Source organism: Falco punctatus (genome assembly GCF_963210335.1).
Source record: "Falco punctatus genome assembly, chromosome: 15".
Lineage (NCBI taxonomy): Eukaryota > Metazoa > Chordata > Aves > Falconiformes > Falconidae > Falco > Falco punctatus.
The window spans coordinates 11,240,737-11,260,919 of record NC_137595.1 but is presented as its reverse complement, the minus strand read 5'-3'; the positions used below and the strand labels follow the sequence as shown (position 1 = coordinate 11,260,919).

Genomic DNA, 20,183 nt, shown 5'->3' with positions numbered 1-20,183 from the left:
ACTGTAGGAGTATCACCTGCGTGGTTCATTGCAGACTCGGGCAAAGTGTCTGAAGATGAATTTGAGGAGTATGCTAGTCCTGTTAAGTACACCTATAAATTAACTTTCCTTATCCATCTGGGTGGCTTAACCTTTCTGCTGCTTATTGTTGCAAGGTCTGCTGTCTGCCCTGGAAGGCTGCGTGGGGGACATCCTCAAGAAGGAGGCATTGTTTGTGTTCCTAGTAGGAGAAAAAATGTGTTTATCATCTTGGGCAGGTTCTCACCTGCTTCAAATCCTTAGCACCTTTCTTTCATATGTCTTTATTTCTATTTAACTTTGTTCTTTCTGTCAGAAACATGTATTAGATCCTCTGTTGCTCTGGAATTGTCTCATTGTAGGAGCTTTCTCTCCTCTGTGACTAAAAAAAGTGAACAGAATCACCAAAGTCTTTAGTGGTGAAACTTGCTGAGCGTCTCTGAAGATTACATCTTCTGTAGTTTCTGTTTGTGATTGTGGGAACGGTGCTTATCTGCCACTGTGAAACAGAAAATGTCGCTGTGCTTTTAGATAAAATAAGGAGGCAATGACTTTGAACTCCAGCTGTAGGGTATGATTCCCTAAACTCCTGCTTAAATGAGTTTCAGAAGTTCTCTGTCTAAATACGTCCTGTTAAGTTCTAAGTAAACCGTTCATGAGTGAGACTGGGTTATCCTTTCAGAGGGAAGGATATAAAGAAATAATTAATCAGCCATCATCAGGGGAATTATTTCAGGCTTCCTCCTTCACTGATATAGATGAGTTATGCCCATAGTAAGCCCCAACAGAAAGGAATACTGAATCTTCTGCTTCAGGGCTTAAAACTGCCAAATCTAGAATTAGAATGACTCTGATAGGGCGGAATAGGTTGGTGCTATATCTTTTGATTCTAGTGCCTTCCTTGTAGTGTCTACTTACAGCCTCTTTTGAGGATGTCATGCTACTTCAGCTCTTACTCTGCCTCACCACTTGTAGACTCCTGCTCCTTCTCCCTTTCCCCCTTCAGGTTTCTCAACCGTTATCTCTTTGTGGAGGTATAATTAGTTTCCAGCCAATATTCATACAAATGCTTAGTTGCATCACCTCAGAGTCTTGCCCTTTCTGTCCTATAGTAATGTTGACCATGAGGAGGTGGGCTGTAACTTTGTCCCTCTGATGTTAGCAGTCAGCGTCACATCTTCCTGTGCAAGTGCACTGACTGTGCCCCACAAAGTCACGCTGGTTTTTTCCCCCCTAACTCTGCATTGCATGCTTGAGTCTACCATGCTACTTGTTGTTCCTCTTCTAACGACTACTTTTTAACATCATGGGCTTTACACCTTTCTTCTTGCCACTCTCCAGAATTCCTCATAGTTCTGACTTAGGCGTTTCCAATTGTTCTGTGTCTGAATATTAGCCCACGTAATTTTGGGGCTATGCTGCAGCTGTAGTTATACAGTGTAATACAGTTTGTATCTCTCCTCTGCCAAAATTAACGCATCTTGTCATCTTGTATCTTGTTCAAGGCACAGGCTACAGAGGAGTAAAGGAGTTCTTTCTGCCTCCCTGTTTAAGAGAAAAGATATTTCAAAAATAAAATGTGTTAGCTCCGTGAGAACAGATCAGGGGAAAAGGACAGACCAGATTATTTGTGTCTGGTGAGATAGAGAGGAAGGCAGGGAACGGGGTATTACGTACCGCAGAACAGCCATGGGAAGCCTCCTGAACTGGTACTCAAGTAGTTTCTGATACCCCACTGTGTCATTCAGCATAAGCAAGTCTGTTTGCTGAGCTGGAGTGAGGTGTGTGGAGGCTGTGGAGTTCCCAAAGCTCTGCTATACCAAGCTACCGCATCATGCTGCCGCTGTTTGGCTTTAGAGTTTTGTAGCCTCCTGAGTAGATGTGGTTGGCCTGCTGGTAGCCTGGTTATGCCTAGCAGTGGTCCTGGGTCTTGCTTTACTCCAGCAGTGTTCAGAAGAGTGGACAATTCATGCACTGTGTTAGACTGCTTTTCATTAACTTGCAAGTCTTTCTCTCATTTCCAGTTGCCATCTTCTAAATGGATTCCAGTGAATTTTCAGGATCTTTGGAGCCCCTGTCCTTGCCTGACAAACCGCTTATTGGTGATCTCCCTGCTGACATGGAGTTCGGTGAAGATCTCCTGGGCTCCCAAACAGCTTCTACCCAGGAAGTTTCAGTTCTTCAGCCCCCTGACTGGGATCCATCCAAACAGATGACTGTAGATGCGGACTTGGACCTTCTAGTGAAAGCAGACAGCCTGCCTGAACTAAACAAATCAAACGACCTCGTTCTAGATAAACCTAGTGTCTTGGATATGCTGGAGAAACCTGATGTCTTAGATGAATTGGATAAAACTGCTGACTTGATGGAGCTAGATAAATCAGAGGGTCTGGATGGGCTGTATAAGGCACATCCTTCCCAGGATGTGGAGGATGGACCGGTGGACTCAGCCCTCTCTAGAGAAGCCCTTGTTCCAGAAACATGGAAAGAAGGGGAAGATGCACCAAAAAATGATTCTGGGGACCTAAAGGAAGATGGTGCTGCTGCTATTCCTGCACTATCTGATGACAATGCCCCTGAATTACCCCCCCAGGCCATTCCCGACTCTGGGAGCCTCAGCAGTGCCCCAGCCACAGAAGAAATCACAGCACAATCCTCAAGTCCGCCAATGGCCCCCCCTCAACTCACTCTTAAACAGACAAAGAAGACTAGGTTGAAGGCACCAAGGAAAAGCTCACCCACACAGAGGGAAGGGCTGGCAGGGGAAGCAGAGGCGGAACTGAGCCCAGACAACAATTCTGCCGCTTTGCCCCCTGAGCCCACAGAGGAAAACCAGGCAGAGGAAGGGGATGATAGTGGGAAAAACTCGCTTAAAGAAAGTAGTGTACTGAAAGCACAGGAAGCCTCACCACCAGCAGGTAGGTTGTTATCTGTCGCAGCACTCAAAACTATCAAGCTGCAACACGGTCTTTTACCATCTCATACCAGCATACTCTTCATGCCAGTCCCTCTGCTGCCTTCTCCTAGTCTCACCCAGGGCATGCTCTCTTTCTTTTCCTCTTCTCTCTGCTTCTTCCTCTTCTCTCTTCCTTGGCTGCCCAACCACTTAACAGAACCAGCCGCAGCTGCACCTTATCTACATCGGCCAACCCGCTGCCCCTGAAGCCAGCCCACAGCTGTATATTATCAATGCTAATTAACCCAGCTTCATTCCTCTACAGTTATCTCTGCAGAACTTGGCTTCCTTTTGCTGAGGAGGTCATCCTGCTGCACGTTGCTGAAGCTGGAGTCTCTTTTGTGCTCCAGCTTTTCCTGTCATCCCCTGCTATGGAAATTGTCAACACTACTGATGGGCTAGATTTGGGGAAGGTATCTTGCTTACAGGGAATAACTGTCTGGAATGTGCCCCTTAGTGCACGCAAGCTCTTGCTCTGACTTTTGTAGCTTTAACTTTGATTATCAATGCTTGCGTCAGCTAGGAGCTTCCCTGATAAAGCTGCAGCTGTGCATCAGCCTAGCTCACACTCTTCATCACTGGAGTCTTTGCTGGAACTGCAGATCACTAGGAGAAGGTGTTTCCAATAGGCAGAGTCCCTCTCGATTCAAGGGATGCTCAGTCTAAGTCAGAAGCAGTTGGAGGTAGCTGCCCAGCATGCCTCCCCCATCCAGGGAGGTCTTCCCTTGACAGGACTCCTCCTAAGCTGCATGTTTGGATCTCTAACTACAGGTGGTGGGTTTAGGAGCTGTCCTGTGTCTGATCACCACCAGAACTGTGCTTGTTAGCCAGGACTGCCTTGAGGTTTCATGTGCAGACTGACCCAAAGGGTGCCTGCATTTGAAAAACACCTGTCCTCTTCTGTTGGAGAAAAGCAAGATGTCAAATGCATGCTTCTTCTGTGCTTCTGTTCCAGGAGAAGGCCTGCCTGGGAAGGGAAGCGAGCTGCCAGCTGAGAAGGTGAGGAGAATGCAGTCAAGTACACATGCTGCAGGAGCATGGAGGGTGGCTGGTTGTTGTCAGACTCTGTGAGGGACACTGGCTGTCTTGTCACCCCTCTGGGAAGGAGTTTGCCATGTCTCCTGTGACAGTGATCCCTGTGCACTGCCACAGTACTGTAATGTGGTTTCAGTGCATCCCTGTTACCCCCCGCCGGAATGTCATCCTCATAAGCCTGCTTTCCCCTCTCCCCCATCTTGCCAACTCTGGTCAGGTATCCATGGAGTTTTATCCATTTTCAGCCGAGTTACTGGGAATGCAAATCCCAGAAGCTGGAACGTCACCATGACCTGGGATATTTATCCATGGTTGTCCTAGCAGGTAGTTAGCCTAAGTATTTTCTGAATGTCTTCTAGGAGCAGAAAAGAAGTGAACGAGCCAGAAGATCAGAAGCTGCCAGGCCTGAAACTGTGAACTCCTCTGAGAGCAGTGAGTAACTGGGGCTGGGCAGCGCCTGTTTCCAGCCAGCGAGCAGGGCCCAGGCTGTTGTGGGCAAGTGGTTTGTTGTGTGAGTGCGGTGGGAGCTCTGGAGCTTCTGGGCAGACTTTCCTCTTACACAGGACAAGTCCCTTCACCCCATGAGTCATCATCCTGGGGTACGTGTCTTGCTTTCTCAGGGCACTTAGGTTGAAGGAATGGTTGTAGAGTTTTTACAGTGGTGTATGGACAGCAAGCACCAAGTAACAGGATGAATCTCTGGGGGCTCTTCCCAGGAAATCCATCTTCCATCTCTCTCAGCCAGGAACTTTTTTCCTTTATCTCTTTGGCAGCATGCTGTCTGAAGGAAGGTTGCATTTTGGGGGATTTTCCTGCAGAAGTACGTGAAGTCTCTGTTCTTTGAGATGTTGTGTCACCCTGCCTTTCCCTAGTATTTGTGTGTTGCTCCTTCATTACCTGCCTGTGCTGGAGGCTGGTGCCAGCTTGTTCTCTTTAAGGTCTATCAGTTCTTGGAGGGTTTTCTGCTGTAAATTTTCACACTTTGGGCTTCCGCTCAACCTTGGCAAATCTTGACTTCCTAGAGAGGAACTGTACTTAAGCCCATTTTGCTCAAAGACCTCCCGACTCTTCTCCAATTCCAACAGAGTATCTTTCAAGGGTTCCTCTGTTATTCCCAGGTACAGAACATGTAGAGGGACTCTAGGAAGGTGACCCCAGAAAGCCCCAGCATGTGTCTCATGGCAGAGGTTTCTGTCTCAGTTCCTCATGAGGGTTTTCTGTGCATCTTTCTCTGCTGCTTTGCAGTTCCAGTCTCTGATGAAGACTCTGATGCAATGGTGGATGATCCCAACGACGAGGATTTTGTTCCTTTTCGTACCAGACGCTCAACTCGCATGTCTTTACGCACTCAGATGGCTCAGCGAGCTGCCCGCTCTACTGTCACCAAGATGACTTGTGCCAACTGCCGAACCCCGCTGCAGAAGGGGCAAACTGCCTACCAGCGTAAAGGGCTCCCTCAGCTCTTCTGTTCCAGCTCCTGTCTCACCACCTTCTCAAAAAAACCACCTGGCAAGAAGATATGCACCTTCTGTAAAAAGTGTGTGTTCGTTCACCTTTCCTCAATGCTCCCGTGCTTGTGAACCCATTCACCTGCCCCACGGCCCTGCCTGCCAGTCCCCATCTCTTTGACCCCATGCATCCTATTCACCCACATCATTCCTGCCAACTGCCAGCTGCTGCTGCATGTCTTCCTTCACACACTGCATATCCCATGCTCCCTACACCCCCTTCACATTATTACCTTTCCCTGCCTATCCCCAGGCTCGATGCCCCATATCCCCACCTCCTCTCCAAACAACCTCGTGCATGGTCTGTCTTCAGGCACTGCCCCTCTGGGCCAAGACAGAAGCTGCTGTGAGACAGTTCTTGCCACCCTTTTGGGACACCAGAAAGTCCTGTGCATTGCAGGGTGCCATCCTATTCCTTCATGCCAGGACTGGTGTGTCCCTGCACTAACACATCCCATCCTGATCCCCAGGGAGATCTGGAACACCAAGGACTCTGTGGTTGCCCAGATCGGTTCAGGTGCCTCTTTCCACGAGTTCTGCACCTCTGTCTGCCTCTCCCTCTATGAGGCCCAGCAGCACAGACCAGCACCTCAGTCCGCAGATGCCTCGGACACCAGCCACTGCAGCGTCTGCCACAAACCTGGCGAGGTAAACAAATCCCTTGTCCTTCCCATGTCCTGGGTGAGGTGCTTGTGACCAGCAGCACTTGGCCCTGCCTGGGAACATTGCAAGGCATTTGCCAAGTTCTTCTGTGGTGTGAGGCCTCAGCCCCTGAGCCGGCTTAGGCTCGCTCCCAGGTCCTTCCTTGTTGCTGTGAGCCAGCCCTTATTCCAGCAAAAGAAGGAAGGTTTCTGCTTCTCCCCTCCCTGAAGGTCATTGCTTCCTGCCATTCCACTCTCCCAATTGCTCTGCTGTCTTTTGGCGAGGGAGGCCAGCCTGAGTCCACACCAGCTTCCCATATGGCACATACCTGGGTTTTCGTGTCACAGCCTGTTATCCCCAGGACTGTGGTAGTAGTGGTGCACGTGCGTCGGGAGGAGGCACCTCGTGGTTTGGGGGGAGTGACAGCAATGTTGTCTCTGCAGATCCAGCATGAGGTCAGCAATGGGAATGTGGTTCACCGCATCTGCAGCGACGCTTGCTTCACCAAGTTCCGGGCCACCAAGGGGCTGAAAACCAATTGCTGTGACAATTGTGGACTTTACATCTATAACAAGGGCTTGCCTTTGGAGTACCTCTTCCACGAAGGCCAGCAAAAACGCTTCTGCAACTCTGCCTGTCTCAACAGTTACAAGAAGGTGTGTGGAGTCAGCTGCCTAGGGTGGGGGATCTCCATGGGCACACAGCCTCTTTGCACGGTGTGGCACAGGGCACTTTACGCAATAGCAGATGACTTGAATCCCCTTGGCCTTTTACTGCTGACAAAACGTTTAAGAGATTCCTGTGGAGAAACTTTAAAGCAGGTAAACAGAATTTATTCATTCTGCATGGGGCCCATCTTGGACCCAAGCACAGGTCAGGCACTGGGTAAGCTGGACTGTGCAGCAGCACTGGTATATGCAGCTAGCAAGGGCTGGCTTCTTCTGGGTGTCTCCCCAAAGCTTGGCTGGATGTGTTCTCTGTGGTGAGCCGGCTTCATTTAACTGTCTTGATGGGATTGCCAAGCTCTGTATTCCTGCCAGGCTACCCTAGAAATGAGAAGCTGAGGTGCTGAAGGCAGCCTTTTTTGCTACTACCACCTGAACCTCCAGACTGCAATCCTGGCTCCGGTATCAGGTGTTCCCTGCAGGAGAGCTGTCCTGTGGTGGATACAGGAGTGGAGTGGGATAAGAGAGTTGGACCTTACCAGCTGTGATGGTCTCTCTGGCAACTCTGTTCTTTGTGTTTGCAGAAGAACACTCGGGTCTACCCTTGCATGTGGTGCAAGACGCTGTGTAAGAACTTCGACATGCTGCCCAACGTGGACCGCAGTGGCAAGATGGGCCTGTTCTGCTCCATTTGCTGCACTACCTCCCACAAAGTGAAGCAGTCAGGCTTGGTTGGTAAGAGCGCCTACGTGCAGGGAATCGGTCACCTCTCCGCTCTTAACTCCTTCCTTCGTACTATTTATTGTTTGTGGATGAGACTGGAAAGGAGGCATGTTGCTTGCCTGGGGAGGAGCCAGTGAGACAATGGAAGGAGAGAGGAACCTTTGCAGCATGTAGGCATCTTAATACTGAGGGTTAGTGTACAATGCTGTTCTTGAGAGCTCAGAAAGCAGTTGTAGTGCTGTACAGTGCTGGCATTGCCCTTTCCATTACATGGAGTACAGTGGTGTCCAGGAACGGGTATGGTCTCTGGTGCAAGTATTGCAGCCTGTTTTGTCCAAATGCCTGTAGAGGCGGGGTCACTTCCCTGGACAATTCTGCTCTCCATCAGTGTTTAATATTTCTGTCCTAGCAGAATCTGATGCTTTTAGTTTCCTGGTGTTCTTGTCCCTTGCTTTTTGATAATGGCTTGGCAGACTGAGGACGAATGAGTAGTTTGCATGTCATCCTCAGAATCCAGACCCACGTCCTGTGCTGCTGCCCTCACCAACTCCTGTCTGTTTCATCAGGTCCCCCTAGACCCTGCAGCTTCTGCAGAAAGAGTTTGTCTGAACCCTGCTATTACAACAAGACAGACCGGGTTGTCTACCAGTTCTGCAGCCCCAGCTGCTGGACCAAATTCCAGGTACTGAAATATCCTTCATGCTGGGCTGTGCCATAGAGCTCATGCCTCTTTTCACCCGTAGCAGAGGCTCCACCTTCCTCAAGCTCCTCAGGGAGGGTCCATAAGAAAGTCTCTGCTGGAGCACAAGAGCTGCAGTGACTGTAATTGCCAATAGCTCAGTCTTGGCCTTATCTCCCCCTTCGCTGGGATAAGGTGGTTGTAATTCACTCCTGTCTATCAGGTTATGCCCAGCAGGAGTGCAGCGCAGAGCTGTGCTGCACAAGTGGTTTGGGATGCAGTGGCCTTATGAGGGCACAAGCAAAAGTACAAGTAAGCTAACAAAGCACAGTGAGCACCTGCTCTGCTAGTGGGGTGACACCTGCCCTCTGAGCCAGGTGTCACCAAGGAACATAAGTCTTGTAGGATGGGCTGTCTAAAACTTTACAACCAGCAGACCTGGATATATCATGTTTAATAATCCTCAAACACTTGATTGGTGGGTTTTAATCTTCTGTTGTTAAGTTTCAGCACATGTGAAAAGTTTGTGATATTCAAAGGCAACTGGAAAAATACTGGGTTTGTGCAGTCATCAAAGAACATAGCAACAGCCAGAAAGACCTGTGAAACTTAGGCCAGGACATGCCTTGGGCAACTGAAAAAACTTAGAGGATCTAGAAGTAGAGAGTTAGTTACTGCCAGTTGCAGCATTTAGTTTTGGTTATTGGGTTTTTTTTCTTGTGGTTTTGTGTTGAGTTTTTTTTGGGTGGGTTGTTTTTTAAAAAAAATATCTTAATGTAATCCTTCACTGAGATCACAAATGGTGTTGGTAGGGTAACTAGAGTTTTTACAGTTGCAGACTTCGTAAGACCCGAATCATAGAATAGTTTGGGTTGGAATGGACCTTTAAAGGCTATCTAGTCCAACCCCCCTGCAGTAAGCAGGGACATCTTCAACTAGATCAGGACACTGAGAGCCCCATCCAACCTGACCTTGAACACTTCCAGGGATGGGGCATCTACCACGTCTCTGGGCAACCTGTTCCAGTGCCTCACCACCCTCATAAAAAATCTCTTCCTTGTATCTAGTCTATATCTGCCATCTTTTAGTTTAAAACCATTACTCCTTCTCCTATTGCTACAGACCCTGCTAGAAAGTCTGTCCCCGTCTTTCTTACAAGCCCCCTTTAATTACTGAAAGGCCGCAGTAAGGTCTCCCCGGAGCCCTCTCTTTCCAGGCTGAGCAACCCCAACTCTCTCAGCCTGTCTTCACAGGAGAGGCGCTCCAGCCCTCTGATCACTTTTGTGCCCCCCCTCTGGACCGGCACCAGCAGGTCCGTGTCTTTCCTGTGCTGAGGACCACAGAGCTGAACACAGTACTGCAGGTGGGGTCTCACCAGAGCAGAGGGGCAGAATCACCTCCCTCGACCTGCTGGCCACGCTTCTTTTTGGGTAGCCCAGCATACAGTTGGCTCTCTGGGCTGTGAGCACACATTGCTGGCTCATGTCTAGCTTCATCCCCCAGCCTGTATTGGTAGAGGGGGTTACCCTGACCCAGATGCAGGACCTTGTTGGACTTCATGAGGTTCACATGGGCCCACTTCTCAAGCTTGTCCAGTTCTCTCTGGATGGCATCCTATCCCTCAAGGCATGTCAGCAGCACCACTCAGCTTGGTGTCATCTGCAAACTTGCTGAGGGTGCACTTGATCCCCACTGTCTTAAGTCATTGATGAAGATATTAAACAGTACCTGAGGGACACCACTTGTCACCAGTCTCCATCTGGACATTGAGCCATTGACCGCTGCCCTCCAGTTGTGACCATCCAACCAATTCCTCATCCACCAAACAGTCCATCCATCAAATCCCTAACTCTCCAATTTGGAGGGAAGGATATTGTGGGGGACCATGTCAAGGGCTTTACAGAGAGTCTAGCTAGATGATGTCCATAGCTCTTCCCTTGTCCACTGAAGTAATTGCTCCATTATAGAAGGCCACTAGATTGGTCAGGCAAGATGTGCCCTTGGTGAGGCCATGCTGGCTGCCTTGAATTGCCTCCCAGTCCTCCACATGCCTTATTACAGCTTCTAGGAGGATCTGTTCCATGATCTTCCCAGGCACAGAGGTGATGCTGACAGGTTGGTAGTTCCCAGGGTCCTCCTTTCTACGCTTTTTAAAAATGGTTGCAATGTTTCCCTTTTTCCACTCACCAGGGACTTTGCCTAATTCACCTAATTTGAATTATTGTCCTGTAAAATCAGTGTTGTAATGTATGAGTAAACTTATGCATAACCTGCATTAGGAGCTGTCTTGCTGGTAGATGTCAGAACATACTTGTCAAAGAAAAACCGCTGAAGAGAGTGTTTCAGGATAGCTTCTTGGGGATCAGTGTTAAGCCCAAGGAGTTCAACATCTTCATCAGTCATCTGGCAATAAAGTCAAAGTAAGCGTGATAAAATTTTGCAGATGAAACAAAAACTGGTGAAGTGTTAACTCACGCTGAGGTCAGAGCAGTCACAGGAAGCAAAGCAATGAGATTGCTTGACAAGACTGGTTCCTCCTAATGGGTACTTAAACACAGTTCGGTGCAAGATCCTGTATCAGCCTTTCTCAAGTAGTGTGGGAACATAAGTCTTGGGAAAGTAAGGATTTTGAAAAGGCGCTGGGATTACAGAAGATAAGCCATTCAGTATGTGTATCTCATTGTACAGCCACAGAGGGAAGGAGTAATTAAGTTATTGCAAGTAAAAGCAGAGGAACAGGGAGTTGAAGTTTGGGGACCAGGGAGGAGGAGAGCTACCTAGATTGTTGCACATATAGGAAGGATGTTCGCCTGAGGTCTGCTTTATTTTCAGTGTTGAAGAAAAGTTGGAAGTATGTTGAAAAAAAAGATAGAAAAGTTACATTTGGGCTTGAAAAATGTGTGTGCTGAGGCACTCGCAGAGCACCTTACCTGAGGTTATCAGAAAAAAACCCAGGAAAATCACTTTATTAATAAATATATCCTTGTGGACAAGACACAAGGTGTTAAATGGCTGTTTAATCTAGCAGATGAAGGTGGGATGAGAACAGTTGCTTGGATTCTCAAGTTGCGTTACCTTGAAAATAGAAACCAGGCACATGTACTTCAAGATCTTTTGGAGAAGCTCTCAGAAGAGGTAGCGGAGCCCCTGTCTCTTAAGGTTTTCAAATCCAGAGGGGTGGCAGCTTGAAAGCTTGCTTTCCTGAGAAGAGCTGGACCCAGTACACTGGAAGCAAAGGGAAATTGCTCAGGAATCCACTCTCCAGGAGCCTGAGACATGATCTGATGGATTGACTGTGAGTCACTGACAGTGACAGCAAGCACAGGTCTGAGCAGGGGCAGGCAAGCTGCTGTGAACGGCGGAGGAGGCAGGAGGTGGTGGCAGTGCGAAGCGGGTGCTGCCTGCCCTCTGTGTGCCTCTCCTTGCATGAGCTGTCTCTGTCTCCTGCAGCGCACCAGCCCGGAAGGTGGGATCCACCTCAATTGCCATTATTGCCACAATCTTTTCAGCGGGAAGCCAGAGATCCTAGACTGGCAGGTGAGGACTTTCCCCAGGGGGATGTTGAGCCCGGGTGAGGGCTGCAGGGCTCCTTCCTCTCATTGCTCAAAGCCGAGCTCCTGCGCCGGTGCTCTGCGTGCCTTAGCTGCAGAGATGGGACCGTACGCTGAGTGCTGCGCTCCTGACGTTCAGCAGCATGTCAGAAGGGCAGGAGGAGACCATTCTGCCAAACCCCGTGCCAGGAGAGCTGGGGACTTGGCTGCGCCCCGTAGTCTTGCTCTGGCTTCCCTGAGAAGCATTGGGGACCTCCTGCCAGCCTGGCTGACCCAGTGGTGGTCTCTTCGGCAGGACAAGGTGTATCAGTTCTGCTGCAAGGACTGCTGCGAGGACTTCAAGCGGCTGCGCGGGGTGGTGTCTCAGTGTGAGCACTGCAAGCAGGAGAAGCTGCTGCACGAGAAGATCCGCTTCTCTGGAGTGGAGAAGAACTTCTGCAGCGAAGGTACTTGGGGAAGGCACGGGAGAGGCAGAGCCCCCATGCCAGCCCATGCTGGGGGAGGAGAAGAGAGCATGGAGAGGAACAGAGGGGAGACTGTCTTAGCCAGGCCCTGGGGCGAGAGCCTTGCCATGCAGTGAAGGGAGGACTGTTGTGGGGATGGCTTGCTGTCCAGCCAGGCCCTAGGGCAAGATCTTTACCGTTCATTGTGTCCTTGGGGAGGGCTTTCTCACAGCTTTTCTCTCTCTGGGGGCTGGGGAGACAGCAGGTGGCAGCTCCGCTCCTCCTGTCATCATGCACTTCTACGCTCTTGCGTCTGGGCTGGCCTGACCTGGCCTTGCCCTGCCTGCTGGGTTCCTGCACACAGGAGGTTGGAGTCAGACTCTTCCTAGAAGCATGGAGGTGAGAGATGGCAAGTCCCCATGAGGTCCCATCTTATCCCAGCCCCAGGGGCCAGTGCTGGATTGTTCCCTACAGTGTGTTGCGTGTGCTCTGTTGTCTCCGCAGACCTGGATTCTGGTCATGTTTGGGTCAGGGAGGCCCCCAGTTCATCCTGGGAAGGTTTCACTCCTATTGTTTCTCCGCAGGGTGTGTGCTTCTTTACAAACAGGATTTCACCAAGAACCTGGGCCTGTGCTGCATCACCTGCACCTACTGTTCTCAGACCTGCCAGCGGGCGGTCACCGAGCAGCTGGAGGGCAGCACCTGGGACTTCTGTAGTGAAGACTGCAAAAGCAAATACTTGCTCTGGTACTTCAAGGTCAGTATTGGCACTGGCAGGTTGTGCTAAGTGCTGTGGTGGGCACGGCACCCAGATAAGTGGGCATTGCACTGAGGAAGTTCACACTGCTGGAGTCTGGCTGGCACTGCTGCGGAGAACCTGGCACTGCTGGAGTCCTGCCTGGCAATGACGGGACACTGCTACGGGGAAGCTCACGTAGCTGGAGTCCCCAGCTGATCCTGCCAGAGCACTGCACTGAGGAAGCTCACAGTGCTGGATCCGCGGCTAGTGCTGCTGTGAGAAGTTCGCACCGCTGGAGTCCCTGGCTGGCACTGGCAGGGCACTGCTGTGGGGAAGCTCACAGCACCTTGCTATGTGCACCTTTCAGTGGAGAGTTGTGTTGCACTCGGAGGGGGTGTGGTTAGTTACTCGTTGTTTCTCTCCTGCTGATGCGGGCTTTAGGCAGCTCGGTGCCATGCCTGCAAACGTCAGGGGAAGCTGCTGGAAACCATCCACTGGCGGGGGCAAATCAAACACTTCTGCAACCAGCAGTGTCTGCTGCGATTTTACAATCAACAGAACCAGCCCAACCTGGACACGCAGAAGGGGCCCGAGAGCCTGCTGAACAGTGAGTAGGAGGGAGGGAGGGGACCTGCATAGCTCAGTCTGAGAGACACAGGGAAGACTGAACAGTGAGGGGTGGAAGCTTCCTGCCCGGGACTGGATGAGACGCTAGGGAACAATCCTGCACTGGCCCTTGGGGGGGAAAGGATGGAGTGGGACCTAATGGGGCTTCTCCACCTCTAACGTCTATGGTTCTATGACACACAGGGCCCAGACGGGAGGAGCCGGTGCCAGCGTGCTGCCTGTAGCTCACACTCTTAGTGAGGATACTCGGGGATTTAACATCCTCATGTTGCCAGCGGAGAGCTCCATTTACAGGGTTAGGGGACAGCATGGTTTGGCATGATAATCCACCTGCAGCCCCACACCACCTCCGAGCTGTGACCTTCTCAGATCTCATAAGCTAATCAGGATTGGGCCAGGTCAGTGCTTGGATGGGAAACATTCAAGGAAAACACAGGGTGCTGCAGGAAGTGGTGCTGGTGATGCTGTAGGTGGGCTCTCCTCAGCCAGAGCTGAACCTAGAACGATCTTGAGGGAGCGCTGAGCTGCTGGAGGCACTCTCATTCTTGCGATGTTAGATTGGAGTCCTACCACTTACCCAAAGATCGCTGCAGCTTTGGGGAGTTGCCAACCCCGTGTCCCGGATAACCCCATTCTACATCCGTGGAGTTCCACCTGGAGAGGAGATTTTCACTGCCTGTTGCCCCATTTCCTATCATTAACTTGAGCCAGTTGCTTATGGAAGATTGCAAAGTGCTTTGGGGTCCCTCAGGATGGAAGGTGCTCATAGTGACAGTGACAAGACATCGCTTGGCCCTTGGGACACTCACGTAGTCTCATTCTGCTTGGTCTTTCATAGGCTGCAATCTTCTAGGCAGTCTGTGTGATCTAGTTACAATGCCTGCAGCCTATGCTGGGACTCGCTTCGGTGCATCAAGCTGCGACAGATACCTGCATGACAGGCTCAGGGCTTTGCTGCCCTCCCTGGGATTTCATGAGGTGTAAAACCCTGACTAGGGTGCGCCAAGGAGGGGAAACAAAGACGAGGACCTTCCCGTGAGAGACCTCATCCTCTGTTTCCAGACTCTTCTTGGTTCCTCTCCTGGACAGCAGCGGGCTGGTTGCAAGACGGGGGGAAGCCCTGGATGTCCATGCTGCTTAGACAGTAAAGCACAGCTGCTCTGCCAGAAGCAGCAGGTTCCCCCAGCCGAGGGAGTCCCAATCTGCCGTCCAAAGAGCCGCGCTCCGTAGGCAGCTGGCTGAGGCAACGGCTCAAGCGGCACACTGGAGTGACCTGGATAAGGAACTGGTGGTTTCTGCTGGCGCTGGGGTGCCCAGGGGAGTCTGCTTGATGGGGCGCAGACTGTCCTGCTGCCTAGGGGAGGAAGAGGTGTTGAACCGGCTGGTTCCTGTAGCTTGCGAAGTGATTCCACAGCCCTAGCCCTGCTGTTCCATTCGTCCTCTGCTTTCAAGACATCTCGCTTGTGAGGGACCAGTAACTGCTTTTGGGACACAAGCACAGTGAGCAAGCTCTGCCTGCAGAGGGAAGCATGTCTCACGCCATTTGGCCATTGCTGCCTTGGAGCCATGGACTACAAGACAGAAGTACCTTCTCGACTACCAACAACCTCGGGAGTCCAAGCCCCCGGCCCTGCCATGTCTCTGGAGGACCCCAAGAACTTTGCTGTTTGGCATGTTCACTGTGCCCATGGCTGCCTCTCTGTGCACCCAGTGAAGCAGAAGGCAGCCAAGGAAAAGCCGGTCAGCAGTGGTGGGTGCTCGGCTGAGCACAGGCTCCAGGCTGCCCCGGCAGCTGCCGTGCTTGGTGAACACTGCTGGTGGCACCGGGCCCTCTGTGTGTGCTGGCACACCCACCCCCTGCCAGCTGCAGGGTGGCTGTGGACATCCTTGTCCCAGGACTGTGGCAGGCTGCTCAGCTTGCAAAGGCAGGATGCTGGAGCTAGGGCCTGCCATGTGCTGACGCAGAGAGGTTTCCAGCCCAGCCTGCTGTGCAGGGAATTTCGGGAGGAGCAGCTTGTCAGTGTGTGGTGAGGAGCCGCTTCTGCTGAGCCAGGGTCTCCTGTAGACCTGGCAGCTGTGTTGCTAGCTCAGGGTCTGCCTGGATTTCAGGCCTATCTTGGACAGAGCTGCTGACTACTTGCTTCTTCTCTTGCAGCCAGTGGTTGCCTAAAACCATTCATTCATGTGACCCAGTGGCTGCTGCCAACCTGGTGATCCTGTGAGTGCTTGCTGACAATAAGTGGCCTTTCCTTTGCTGGGAACAGTCTGTGTAACGAGGGATGGAGGAGTTCCTGTCATGAAACTGTGCCCAAAGATTTCCAAGGGGAACTGGCTTTGCATGGGGCTGCCCAGCTGGAGAGGATAGAGGGCCAGAAGTCACGGTTGGAGCAGGCAATACCTTGACAGCTCTTTGCTGGTGTTGGGATGAGAGTAAAGAACAAGCTGCAGCTTTCCTGGAAGCCTGGACATGTAAAACATGGAGCTTTGTGGCAGGAGGATCTTGGTTTCCCTTAGTCCTAAATCATTGGACTGCGGAGCAGCCAACTTTGCTTTTGATTCTGCTGCAGCAGAAACTATTCATACTCCATGGCTTGTCTTTTCTCATGCAAGCCATTGACGTCTCCCGCCTAGACCTGCTGCCCATCCGTTTTGGGCTGGTCAGGGGGAGTTCTTGGACCTATTGAGACCATTGCAGATCCTATGGCTGAATGCTCAGCTGCAAACTAGGGAGCTTCCTCCAACTGGAACTTAGCTGTCCCCGCGTGGTGGTCAGCAAGCAGACCCTGCTGAGCTTCCAATTCCTCGCGAGCTCTCCTGTGTTTCCTTGGGGCAGAGGACATCTGCACAGTGCAAATGCCCATGTGTTGGACCTTGGGGAGCCTGGGGCCTTTCCTGAAGGGCCTGTCTTGTATGTAGGAGGTGCAAATGGACCCGCCACTCCCTTCAGGTGCTGAGACCTGCTGCTTTCCTTGCAGGTGTCTCCTTCATGCATGGCCCACGGTTAGTCAGTGCTGTAGAAGGCAGTTCTTTTTCCCAGCCACATGGGTAACCAGGGCTCACAGGAGACTTGGATGAAGGTGCTCTTTTAGCTCATCAGCTTTTGAGGTGGGTGCAAGTTCTCTGCAGAGCAAATGAGCTGGAATTATCCAAGCCAGGATGATACTGTCACCACCTGAGACTAGTGTCTGCCACATGTGCCTCTTACCTGCAGGTGATTGCCTTTTTCCTTAGGGGAATCGACTTCGTTCCTAGGGCTGGGGCAAGCTGTCTCTCTGCTTTCTGGGATATCTTGTAACACTACTGCTAGCTCTGTCACCTTCTTCCTAGGGATCTCGAAGCACTTTGCCATGATATTTGTAGCAGGGAGATGGAGACACAGGGAGGGGCCATGGCTCGGTACAGCAAGCCAATAGGCAGAGCTGGGAATAGAGCCCTGGATTCCTCTCTCTACAAGGGGCTGGGATTTCTCCTGACCTGCTGTGATGGGGATGGGGTGGACTGCAAGGGAGGACAAAATGACATGGGAATAACTTGATTTTGGAGTTGTAGTGTCTTCTGAGCTGCTAGGGCTAGAGACTGTGGAAACACTAACTGTTCCTGGAGTGGCCGGGAGCAGTTTCTGGGGAGCCTGTCCCTGCCCTCTGGCTGCTACCACCTCCAGTCCCAGCAGTGGGACCTGTTGGCCCAGAAGCTCTTGAACTCAGAGTCACTGCTTTCTCTTACAGGTCAGACGTCAGAGCCAAAACCACCTGCCCCTTCCTCACAGAAGGCGGAGACTAACATGGTAAGGCCCGTTGGAGGTAGGAGTTTGCAAAATAGCACAAATAGGCTGTCCTGAAAGAGAGGACAGATCTGCCGTTACCCAGGGAGATTTCATTCTTCTACAACCAATACATTTTAAGATGTCTGGGTAGCGGGAGCTGGTAAGAGCTGCTGGGGAGGGCAGCATCAGCATATCTCCTCAAGGGGGAAGAGTAACCATTCCCCAGGAATTGATGATGGGCTTCAGAACAGCCTGCCACTGTGGCACTGGCTCCTCTTTGCACGGTGCTTCCCTGTGCCTGGGTGTAGTCGCTGTCCCACTGTGTTCCTCGCTGCCCCACGGGGCCGGAGTGACCAGTGCCAGTCCCCGCTGGCTGCTGCAGAGATGCTGCCTGCCAGGAGCAGCTTGGCAGTCCTTCAGCCAGGTCTGACCATGGGAGTGGTCGCATGTGTGCGTGGGTGTGTTGGGGACTGCCGAGCTCCAAGAGGTGCTTCGGGAGTCTCTCCACCTTCCTCATGGTGGGGAAGAGGTGCTGCTGCCTTAGGTGGACACCAACCTCCTGCTTTCTGCATTTCCTCAGCTGTCAGCAAAGACCTCCTCAGCCCAGATGTCTCCAGCTGCACCGCCTCCCCCACCCCCTCCAGTTCCAGCCACCCCTCGGAAAAACAAAGCTGCCATGTGTAAACCATTGATGCAGAACCGGGGTGTTTCCTGCAAGTTAGAAATGAAGTCCAAAGGATGTCAGACAGGTAGGAAAACAAGATCTAACTGCAGGATTACAGGAGCGTTTTTGGAAAGGCAAGTGCACGTCCCTGCTCCGTGACTAAATGTGACTTCAGCTTGAAATGCTGTACAGAGTGGCTGCGTGTTTGGCACCGTGCTGAGGAGTCTCAGGGCAGTGCAAGGCACACGTGGCAGGGCTGGAGGTAGGGAGCCCGTCTCCGTCACCAGCAAAAGGAGAGACACAGAGAGCACTGCAGCATGATTCCACCTCTTGTGGGACAACTCCTGTTCCTCTGGAGATCATCAGCTTGTCTGAGGGGCTGTCTGCTGAGCAGGTTCCCGTTAGGCACGTGTGCGTGGTCTCCAGCAAGGCCACTAGACCTCTCAGCAGGGCCACCTCTGGCTAAGGCAAGCCTCTCGTTGCAGGCCTGTTTGGCTTGCTGCTGCTCCAGCTCTGCCCATGAGTTACAGAAGCTGGCGGCTGGAAGGGCCATGGTGCTGGATGGCTGGGGGCATGGCAGTGCGCAGCGGGGCTGGGTGGAGGAGCTGCTGGGAGCAAGCTCACTGATGTACTTTTGCTCTTGTCAGAGGCTGACTGGAAGCCCCAGGTGATTGTGTTGCCAATCCCCGTCCCGATCTTCGTGCCTGTGCCTATGCATATGTACTGCCAGAAAGTACCTGTGCCTTTCTCCATGCCTGTCCCGGTAAGCGACACACTCCACCCGCTTGTGTTCTCTTACTGTCTCAAACCTGCCTTGCTGCAGCCTCCTTGCTTCTTTGTTCGTCCTCTCCTGCCTCTGCTTGTACGTCAGTTTGGCTGAGTGTCAGTTTTCTGCCTGATGTGCTGCTGCTGACAGGTACCTGTGCCAATGTTCCTGCCCACCACGCTGGAGAGCACAGATAAGATTGTGGAGACCATTGAGGAGCTGAAGGTGAAGATCCCCTCCAATCCCCTGGAGGCTGACATCCTGGCCATGGCTGAGATGATTGCAGAGGCTGAGGAACTGGACAAGGCCTCCTCGGACCTGTGCGGTAGGTTCTGCCGTGGCTTGGTCTGGCCCAACAGCTGGGATCACATGGGGTTTGCCGGCTCTTGGAGGTAGAACCTCTGCCTGGATCGCAGCTCTCCCAAAGCCTTTGAAAAGGGAGCAAGGAAGAGCAAGTCCTCAGGTTCTGCTGAGAAGGTACCGGGAGGGAAGAGCTGCAGCAGGGAGCAGTGTCTGCGACTGTCCCTTTTGGAGGTGCCAGTCTTGTGGCTCGTGCAGCACTGTTAGTTTATTCAGGTGCCTCTTCAGGCTCCAGAAGGCTAGCGGTCCTGATCTCGCAGGTCTTTTTGCTTGCAGGCTGCATTCCTCAAGCCCCATTGACTAGGGCTGTGGCTGGGGAGAGGATAAACATCCAGTATCTTGCTGTCCAGGGAAAGCTGGGCAGCGCAGATGTCGTGGGGCTGCTCTGAGCACAGGACTATGCTGCAGGGAGCCCGACTTCGTTTTCCAGCTGTCCCGGGAAAAACAGACAAAAGACTTTCATGATAGTTGGGTTTATGATCTGCTTTTGCATTGCAGACCTGGTGAGCAACCAGAGTGCAGAGGGTCTCCTGGAGGACTGTGATCTGTTTGGACCGGCACGGGACGATGTGTTGGCTATGGCTGTCAAGATGGCAAATGTCCTCGATGAGCCGGGCCAGGACCTGGAGGCTGACTTCCCTAAGAGTAAGAGCAGGGTGAAGCAGGCACGCAGGGCTGCTGATGCTGCAGCAGGGTCCTCCTGCTGCCCTCGGCCAACCGTTGCCAGCAGCATTAAGAGCTGTGTGAACTTACCTCCCCATGCCCTCTGACTGACCATGCTTGAGGCCAGGAACTGAGTCTTGCAGATGACTGCTCACAGCAGGGGTGAGGACACCACCACTTTTGAAGGAGTGTGTGTTTGTCTAGACTAACTGACCTGTTGCGAACATAGGTCTGCAGAGAAGGGGGAGTGAGAAGCTGATTTTAACAGCCCAAAGAGCAGGGCAGTGGCACTGGTGTGCTTATGGGTGATGATTCCATAGGATCCAGCGAGGTGAGAGAGAGACCTGGACAGGGCATGGCATCCTGGGAGACAGCTGAATT

General features: G+C 51.9%; 1 protein-coding gene across 9 annotated transcripts in view; it reads left to right on the top strand.

The window, feature by feature from the left end:
• Nucleotides 1–20,183, top strand: part of ZMYM3 (zinc finger MYM-type containing 3) — a 33,541-nt gene that overhangs the window by 8,283 nt on the left and 5,075 nt on the right. For 7 of the 9 annotated variants that reach the window (XM_080365930.1, XM_080365934.1, XM_080365933.1 and 4 more), the window contains exons 2-18: nucleotides 2,043–2,936; nucleotides 3,930–3,973; nucleotides 4,369–4,441; nucleotides 5,255–5,546; nucleotides 5,988–6,165; nucleotides 6,603–6,815; nucleotides 7,409–7,559; nucleotides 8,114–8,229; nucleotides 11,677–11,763; nucleotides 12,073–12,223; nucleotides 12,805–12,977; nucleotides 13,401–13,566; nucleotides 17,312–17,370; nucleotides 17,930–18,098; nucleotides 18,661–18,776; nucleotides 18,930–19,104; nucleotides 19,638–19,784. In XM_080365930.1, the coding sequence (XP_080222056.1) occupies nucleotides 2,057–2,936; nucleotides 3,930–3,973; nucleotides 4,369–4,441; nucleotides 5,255–5,546; nucleotides 5,988–6,165; nucleotides 6,603–6,815; nucleotides 7,409–7,559; nucleotides 8,114–8,229; nucleotides 11,677–11,763; nucleotides 12,073–12,223; nucleotides 12,805–12,977; nucleotides 13,401–13,566; nucleotides 17,312–17,370; nucleotides 17,930–18,098; nucleotides 18,661–18,776; nucleotides 18,930–19,104; nucleotides 19,638–19,784 (3,190 nt within the window). In that variant the 5' untranslated portion in view covers nucleotides 2,043–2,056. Of the gene's footprint in view, nucleotides 1–218; nucleotides 2,937–3,929; nucleotides 3,974–4,368; nucleotides 4,442–5,254; nucleotides 5,547–5,987; nucleotides 6,166–6,602; nucleotides 6,816–7,408; nucleotides 7,560–8,113; nucleotides 8,230–11,676; nucleotides 11,764–12,072; nucleotides 12,224–12,804; nucleotides 12,978–13,400; nucleotides 13,567–17,311; nucleotides 17,371–17,929; nucleotides 18,099–18,660; nucleotides 18,777–18,929; nucleotides 19,105–19,637; nucleotides 19,785–20,183 lie in introns of those variants that run through there. The other 2 variants (XM_080365928.1, XM_080365936.1) reach the window with 2 other exon arrangements.